The sequence below is a fragment of the Procambarus clarkii genome, chromosome 40 (genome assembly GCF_040958095.1).
Source record: "Procambarus clarkii isolate CNS0578487 chromosome 40, FALCON_Pclarkii_2.0, whole genome shotgun sequence".
Classification (NCBI taxonomy): Eukaryota; Metazoa; Arthropoda; class Malacostraca; order Decapoda; family Cambaridae; genus Procambarus; species Procambarus clarkii.
Window position 1 is genome coordinate 14,591,140 of NC_091189.1, and position 9,339 is coordinate 14,600,478.

The 9,339-nt window shown below is 44.1% G+C and overlaps 1 protein-coding gene across 1 annotated transcript in view; it reads right to left on the minus strand.

The window, feature by feature from the left end:
• Nucleotides 1-7,682: 7,682 nt before the first annotated feature.
• Nucleotides 7,683-9,339, minus strand: part of LOC123758095 (putative uncharacterized protein DDB_G0268364) — a 6,695-nt gene continuing 5,038 nt past the window's right edge. Inside the window, exon 2 of the mRNA XM_045742282.1 lies at nt 7,683-8,655. Within this exon, the coding sequence (XP_045598238.1) occupies nt 7,683-8,655 (973 nt within the window). The remainder of the gene's footprint in view (nt 8,656-9,339) is intronic.

Below are 9,339 nucleotides of genomic sequence, written 5' to 3' on the forward strand. Positions count from 1 at the left end.
GGATAATAGGTCTTTAGCTCAACACCGAAAGTCTATCTATCAATGTGTGATCTATCTTTCCAGCAACCCGTCCTTATACCAAGTCTATTCCATCCAGCGGTCGACCGGAAAGACGTAATTCTCCATTTTAATATTCTGTTCATTCAAAACAGGAATTTTCTCATATAAATTAATATTAATATATATTAGCATACTGTGCATATTTAGGCACAGTTAGGTGAGGTGTTTAGGTTCTGTTGGCGATTATTTGTATTTGTAGTACGTGGGTGAAGCATTTACAGCGTTGTGGTTCGAACAAAAGTCGTCATTGAACCACTTGTTCCGGAAGTGTTCGAACGCCATCAGTTGTGAGTCGTGTGTAAACCGCTTTTCATTTCTAAACAAGGGGGTTTCGCGGGTGCATGGAATGGAATTTGGGCCAGTGTTGATGAGGACGGTCTGTTTCACTCGACTCACAAATGATGATGTTTGAATTTTTCTCGAACAGTGCTTCAATCACGTCCTCTGCTCGAATCGCACCTCTATAAATGCTTCAGCCCGTCCTCCAAACAAAGACCCAAAAGTGATTCCATGCATCCGCCAAACCCCAGCTGTTTATGAATGAAAAACAGTTTACACACGACTCACAACTGATGACGTTCGAACACTTCCGGAACAAGTGCTTCACTGACGAATTTTGTTCGAACCACAACGCTGTAAATGCTTCACCCACGTATTACAAATACAAATAATCGCCAACAGAACCTAAACACCTAACCTAACCTATGCCTATATATACACAATATGCTAATATATTATAATATTAATTTATATATGAGAAAATTCCCGTTTTGAATGAACAGCATGTTAACATTTATGAATGTGTCTGTGGGATCGACCGCTGGATGGAATGGACTTGAGTCGAGGACGGGCTGAGATGCTTCATCCACCTCACCAAACCTAACCTAGGCCTTATTTTGCACGATATACATTCCAATATAATAAAATACCGAGTTTGAATACACACAATGCATCAATGGATTTCCACCAACAAAGAAAGGTCTAAAAACGGAGATATATGACGCAAGGTGTAAATACCGAGATGTGTGACGCAAGGTCTAAATATCGAGATACGTGACGCAAGGTGTAAATATCGAGATACGTGACGCAAGGTGTAAATACCGAGATGTGTGACGCAAGGTCTAAATATCGAGATACGTGACGCAAGGTGTAAATATCGAGATACATGACGCAAGGTGTAAATACCGAGATGTGTGACGCAAGGTCTAAATATCGAGATACGTGACGCAAGGTGTAAATATCGAGATACGTGACGCAAGGTGTAAATACCGAGATGTGTGACGCAAAGTCTAAATATCGAGATACGTGACGCAAGGTGTAAATCCCAAAATGTGTGACGCAAGGTGTAAATCCCAAGATGTGTGACGCAAAGTGTAAATCCCAAGATGTGTGACGCAAGGTGTAAATATCAAGATGTGTAACGCAAGGTGTAAATCCCAAGATGTGTGACGCAAGGTGTAAATATCAAAATGTGTAACGCAAGGTGTAAATACCGAGATACGTGACGCAAGGTGTAAATACCGAGATACGTGACGCAAGGTGTAAATTCCAAGATGTGTGACGCAAGGTGTAAATACCCCAGGTCGTGTTGACAACAGCTTCTGACGCCCAGATCTCCATCTAGTGTATTCCCTCACACACACCCGCTGTGGCCTCGCCTGTGCTTGCCTTAGTGCCGGATCACGGGCGAATTTCAACGCAGATATTACCTCTGCCTTGACACAAGCATGAAAAAAAAGTAAAAACAGAACCACTTAAACACACACGTAAATATTGGTGTGTGTGTGATTTTTTGTTTACGGTCGCTAAATGACATCTCGATGTGATGGTAAATAATTCAGACGTTTTGGGCGGAACTCGGAACCGGATTTGTATTATTGAGACGGTTTAGTGAGCCTGATAGGAGTGTGATGTCTTGTGAAATGGTGTTTGCATTGTGATGCACGGCATAAATACACACGTACACACTCAAGCATATACACACACACACACACACGTGCACGCACACGTACACACTCAACCAGAGAGGCACACGCAATAGGAGTGGAAATTGAGTGTCTAAATGAGTCACAGAGACATTAGAAAGAACTTTTTTTTACTGTCAGAATAGTTAACAGATGGAATGCATTAGGAATTCATTCCTAATGCAATTAGGAATGTGATGTGATGTGGTGAAGGCAGATTCCATACACAGTTTCAAGTGTAGATATGATAAAGCCCAATAGGCTCAGGAAACTGTACACCATTTATTGACAGTTGAGAGGCGGGACAAGAAGAGTCGAAGCTCAACCCCCCCCCGCCCGCAAGCACAACTAGGTGAGTACACACACACACACACACACACACACACACACACACACACACACACACACACACACACACACACACACACACACACACACATGCACACCCGACAAATCCACGTATTTCGGGGTGGCAGCAGTTGAGTCCGGGAGAGACTAATGACTGGGACACAGCAGACGGTGGAGCAGGGTGGCACTCTCTTCCCCCAAACACCACCAGGAGTGTCTCTCACACCCTCTCTTGTCCCTCAGTGAGGTCCGGTAACACCTCCCCGCCCCTCCCCTTCCCTCTCCCCCTCCCCACCATTAAACCCCGCAACAAACCTCTCGCCCTTTCAACCCCTTCCATGGTACCAGTTATCAACCAGGCATTGTAGGGATCGTATCGGGACGAAGCAAGGAGTAGTAGAGTGTGCCTCGTAAAGCCTTCCATTTTCCAAGGGATAGTAGACAGATCAAGTGTTTTTCCATCCTATAGGTTACCTTTGGGCATTGGGTGACCACAGAGCACTGTCTCCTCCGATTTGCATTTATATTGGGGGTGGGGGAATCTATCCGAGATTATAAACGTAACCTGAAGGATAGATAATCATTGTAGCAACAGTGCTAATGGCTGTCGTTACGCCAGGAAGGAGTAATTTGTGTATCATAGTGTCCAGCTCGTTCTTTCCACTTGTCACTCCGTAAAAAATGTAAATGTTTTAACTAGAAACATACGAACCCAAGCAACCCACTTAACCTCTCGAGGCCGATACATAGAAAAGACAATAATACGGTTTCCGTAAATTCCGTAATAAAATGTGACGTAGTTACTTACAATGTCATACATCTCTGCCCGAAGCTCCTGGGATCAGCTTACCTGAGTTATGATTCATCAAAGCACTTCCGGGTCCAGTTGCGAAACCTATACATCTATTTAGACAAAACTGTAAACAAATTGTACGGAGTGGTAAGTGGACAACACGGCCTCTTTATTTTCCGGTGGTGTGAGTTACGACAATGTTACTATTCGAAGTTATCGCTACGATAATACAGTTATATCGCAGGGAAATAATTAATATCGGATTATCTCTATCTTTGCAGGTGATTAGCCCCCCCCCCCGCCTCCCTCCCCTCCCCCCTGTCTCAACGCCTCGTAAAGGGTCAACTCTTTACTTCTATAATAACCAGAACTTGAAATACAAAAACATCGCTTATATATATATGTGATACAAAATTAAATAGTTGTGAACCTTTACAATTTACGACCTACAGCTAGAAAAGTCGGGGACCCAGGATCTGAAGCTCAACCCTGCACCCTTCAAATAAGGGTGTACAAATAAGCGTGTGAACGTACACACTACAACAGGGTTCCTTGTGGCAGAAATCTGAACATAATTGAACGTGCACTTACAAGTTTTCTCTTCCTTGGGAACTTTGAGAGAACTTGCACGGTGTTCAGTGTTTGAACAACAACAACAACTGTATTATTCATCTATTGGTTGTGAGTCATACACTGTATAATTCATCTAATGTTTGTGAGTGAGTGTAGCCTCGTCATGTAGGTCCGTGCCACTGGGGCAGGTATTCCCACACCTGACTAGATATAAGAGTCTGGGAAAGGAATTAAGCCAAGCAAACGTCACTAAGTGTAACTGAGGAGAAGGTAAGCAGCGAGTGAACATTTTTAAGGAAACGAGGAGAGATGTCGACAGTATGCGACACGACTTGGTCACCTGGCTTAATACGTCACTTGAGTTGTGACGGTCGGAAGAGAAGGACGAACGTCGTTGCCCCTGAAGAAGAAGAATAGTTGTGGCTTATGGAGAAGAACTTATGAGAAGCTACTTGAGTAACGAGTGAGGTGGCTGTTGGAAGATCATTTGGGCAGGTGTTCCTGATTGGCACCTGTACCGTGACCCCTCACACTCAAGTCAGGACTGGAAGGAGTCGATTAGTAGCAGTCCAAGAGAAATTTGTGGGTGACCTGTCAGTGCGTCGTGGACAAGCATCGTCACGTCATCCTTGTGAGGTAAGAACCTGATATATTGTCGTGTATTGCTTGTTGCAGCAAAGATCGTGTGTCTAGCGATCGTGTAGAGCGTTTGTGAATGTAGATTAGGAAGTTTGTGGAAATAATGAGATGAAAAAATGAGTTTGAAGTGAGTTCCATTGTGAGGGCGGGAGGAGAGTGTTGGTATTTTTTGCTTGTGTTAAACTACATGCATGAAGCCTGGCCCAGACGGCGAGGTGACTGATGGACAGCGGGTTGCTGGAGAAGATCAAGCCTGGCAGAGACAACTTGTTGGAGCACTGATATTATACAAGCGTGATGCTAGTTTATAGCACCATTACTTGATGATACCATACTATCATTTTTATTTATTATTGTCTGTAATAAATGTTGGTCAGACAACCGTGTTTGCCCTTATGAGGATTTATAAGAGGAAAGAGAGAGAGAGAAATAATTGCAGGCCGGACGCCAGCACACAGGAAACAAGAAGTGGAACTAGAAATATGTCTTTCTGAGACTAGGAGAGTGAGGGTAAGTCACGGTGGCTCAGTTACGGTGTGGACACGTGATAACGGGACAGTTATGAACCCAATCCCCAATAATATGACGTTGAGCCTCGTCTCCACATTTAAGTCCATTATCAGGTGACTCTCCAGTGTGGGCTCCGCTAGGGTTAGCAGTAGAGGTTGTGGATATATTTATTTTGTCAGCGACTCCCTTGACGAGGTGAAATTAAGCGCAGGGTAAAACTGGGCGACACCTGAGAGATACTTAAAGAGACCCCCTGATAGTCATACACTATGTATTATTCATCTAATGGTTGTGGTCATACACTGTATTAATCATCTAATTTTTGGTGGTCATACACTATTATTCATTTAACGGTTATGGGTCATACAACGTGTATTTAACAACATTTAAAGTTTGTGGGTCATACACTGTATATAACTCATCGTATAGGTGTGGTCATGCTCCTCAGAGTGTTCACATATGAATGTATATCCCCCCCCCCCCATCTCCAGAGAACTGGGTTCCCGGTTCTGCGAGGGAGCGCGGAGGAAGCGAGAAGGACCGCGTGAACCAGCGAACCAGTCCTCGTCAGGTCCATTATACACCAGCAACTTAAGTGTTGACTGTGATAACAGGTAAGCGAGTCTAAATTACAGTCAATTAAAGCAAGTCTTGTACTGTATCCTGAGTGAACATTACATATTCAGCAATGTTTATTTTTTTGTTGTTTGGCCTTTATACACTCGCTTAAATTGTATCCGGGAGCCTTACAGCACTTAAGTGACTGATAGTGTTCACAATCCCTCCCACAATCCCCTATTTTCTCACTATTATTCGTTCACAGTGTGTCAAGCATCTGAATAGCTTCTATTTTCCGAGAGGAAACGATATTTTATGGTAATTTTCGTTTCCCCTCGGGCGATACATAAGGGTGTCAAATTATAGGTTTTATTTTTTTTCATTTCAGAAAAGGAACAAATTTCTTTTGTGAACATGGTGAACATCCGTGTTCATTTTTGTTACATATTTGTAAGAAATGCTTGTCAGGAAAATGAATACTTATGTCTGTGAATGACATGACCCCCTGGGGTAATGTGTGACCATGACCCCTGGGGTAATGTGTGGTCATGACCCCTGGGGTAATAAGTGCCCGTGACCCCAGGGGTAATGTGTGGTCATGACCCCTGGGGTAATGTGTGGCCATGACCCCTGGGGTAATGTGTGGCCATGACCCCTGGGGTAATGTGTGGTCATGACCCCTGGGGTAATGTGTGGCCATGACCCCTGGGGTAATGTGTGGTCATGACCCCTGGGGTAATAAGTGCCCGTGACCCCAGGGGTAATATGTGCTCATGACCCCTGGGGTAATGTGTGGCCATGACCCCTGGGGTAATGTGTGGCCATGACCCCTGGGGTAATGTGTGGTCATGACCCCTGGCGTAATGTGTGGCCATGACCCCTGGGGTAATGTGTGGCCATGACCCCTGGGGTAATGTGTGGCCATGACCCCTGGGGTAATGTGTGGTCATGACCCCTGGGGTAATGTGTGACCATGACCCCTGGGGTAATGTGTGGCCATGACCCCTGGGGTAATGTGTGGCCATGACCCCTGGGGTAATGTGTGGCCATGACCCCTGGGGTAATGTGTGGCCATGACCCCTGGGGTAATGTGTGACCATGACCCCTGGGGTAATGTGTGGCCATGACCCCAGGGGTAATGTGTGGCCATGACCCCAGGGGTAATGTGTGGCCATGACCCCAGGGGTAATGTGTGGCCATGACCCCAGGGGTAATGACCTCGACCTCCAGGAACATCGCCAAGGTTCCTACAGGCAGTTTACCTTCCTCAAGACACACTCCACAACAGTAGCCTATCAGAGTCCTTTCTACTACTAGGTGAACAGAGGCATGAGGTGGAAAGGGAACATATCCCGGAACCTTGCGGTTGTGGACCGGCGCCAAGCTGCCAGATGTTCCTGGTGGTGTTCCGGGCCCCGGCGGAGCCTGCTCTACAACCCGTCTTCACAACCATTGAACCTCGGTTGTGATGCGCCACAATTTCGGTGCTTTAGTGAAAGTATGAGTACTGTGACGATGATGCTTCCTGTGAGTACTGTGACGATGATGCTTCCTGTGAGTACTGTGACGATGATGCTTCCTGTGAGTACTGTGACGATGACGTTTCCTGTGAGTACTGTGACGATGACGCTTCCTGTGAGTACTGTGACGATGACGCTTCCTGTGAGTACTGTGACGATGACGCTTCCTGTGAGTACTGTGACGATGACGCTTCCTGTGAGTACTGTGACGATGACGCTTCCTGTGAGTACTGTGACGATGACGCTTCCAGTGAGTACTGTGGCGATGACGCTTCCAGTGAGTACTGTGGCGATGACGCTTCCAGTGAGTACTGTGACGATGACGCTTCCTGTGAGCACTGTGACGATGACGCTTCCTGTGAGTACTGTGACGATGACGCTTCCTGTGAGTACTGTGACGATGACGCTTCCTGTGAGTACTGTGCATCGTGGCAGGTTGCTCTATATCGTTCGCTCCTGGTTCAGCAAACCTACTTGTGATATAACGTATATCAATCCCAGGTCACCATATAAGGTAGCACCTGTATAAGGGGGAACACGGACTCAGGGGAAAGCTATATAAAGGTATAGGACACTAAAGACCCTGGTGAAGGGGGGGAGGGGGGAGGGGGTAAGCTATAGTAGTTTAAAGGTACGTGTTGAATACAGGTAATTTTAAATACCAAAGTGACGGTAATTTGATGAATTTAGAACAAGGTAATTTTGCATTTAATGAGGTTATTGGACCCAGTTGTTGTCTGGGGTTGCTTTCTCAATTGTTGCAAAAAGCTCGCTTTGTTGCTTGCTTTGTTGCTTGCTTTGTTGCTTGCTTTGTTGCTTGCTTTGTTGCTTGCTTTGTTGCTTGCTATGTTGCTTGCTTTGTTGCTTGCTTTGTTGCTTGCTTTGTTGCTTGCTTTGTTGCTTGCTTTGTTGCTTGCTTTGTTGCTTGCTTTGTTGCTTGCTTTGTTGCTCGCTTTGTTGCTTGCTTTGTTGCTTGCTTTGTTGCTTGCTTTGTTGCTTGCTTTGTTGCTTGCTTTGTTGCTTGCTTTGTTGCTTGCTTTGTTGCTTGCTTTGTTGCTTGCTTTGTTGCTTGCTTTGTTGCTTGCTTTGTTGCTTGCTATGTTGCTTGCTTTGTTGCTTGCTTTGTTGCTTGCTTTGTTGCTTGCTATGTTGCTTGCTTTGTTGCTTGCTTTGTTGCTTGCTTTGTTGCTTGCTTTGTTGCTTGCTTTGTTGCTTGCTATGTTGCTTGCTTTGTTGCTTGCTTTGTTGCTTGCTTTGTTGCTTGCTTTGTTGCTTGCTATGTTGCTCGCTTTGTTGCTTGCTTTGTTGCTTGCTTTGTTGCTTGCTATGTTGCTTGCTTTGTTGCTTGCTATGTTGCTCGCTTTGTTGCTCGCTTTGTTGCTTGCTATGTTGCTTGCTTTGTTGCTCGCTTTGTTGCTTGCTATGTTGCTTGCTATGTTGCTCGCTTTGTTGCTCGCTTTGTTGCTCGCTTTGTTGCTTGCTTTGTTGCTTGCTTTGTTGCTTGCTATGTTGCTTGCTTTGTTGCTCGCTTTGTTGCTTGCTTTGTTGCTTGCTTTGTTGCTCGCTTTGTTGCTTGCTTTGTTGCTTGCTATGTTGCTTGCTTTGTTGCTTGCTATGTTGCTTGTTTTGTTGCTTGCTTTGTTGCTTGCTTTGTTGCTTGCTTTGTTGCTTGCTTTGTTGCTTGCTTTTTCTTGCCACATTTGTGTTGTAGTAATAATGACAAATTATACTGATGTTGCTATATATATATATATATATATATATATATTTATATATATATATATATATATATATATATATATATATATATATATATATATATATATATAAATATATATATATATATATATATATATATATATATATATATATATATATATATATATATATATATATATAAATCACACGCTATCCTAAATATGTTACGATTCCATTTCAGTGTTTCCAATTTCATTGACAAATAGAATTTTCATAGATTTCAATTTATTTTCATTTTGGTTTAATTATTTTGTGTGACATTGCGTTGGATTTGAGCCGTGTTGTCCACCATACCGTTCATTTCGTGAGTATAGTTTACTTTTGTTTTCTTTCGTTTTTTAACTGTTTTTCATATATTTTAGTGATGGGAACATCAGATCATTTGATGTTCCCAATTTACTGATGGGAACATCAGATCCTTTTGGAATGCATCGGACGAGGGAGTGGGGAATGGTGGGGAGGACGAGGGGACGGGGATGGTCTGTCTTCCAGCGACGTGACGTGCAGTTCACGTAGTCTGTCCTCGTAACTCATGCCTCTTAGTTCTGGGACTAGCCTAGTGGCATACCTCTGAACTTTTTCCAGCTTCGTCTTGTGCTTGACTAGATACGGGCTC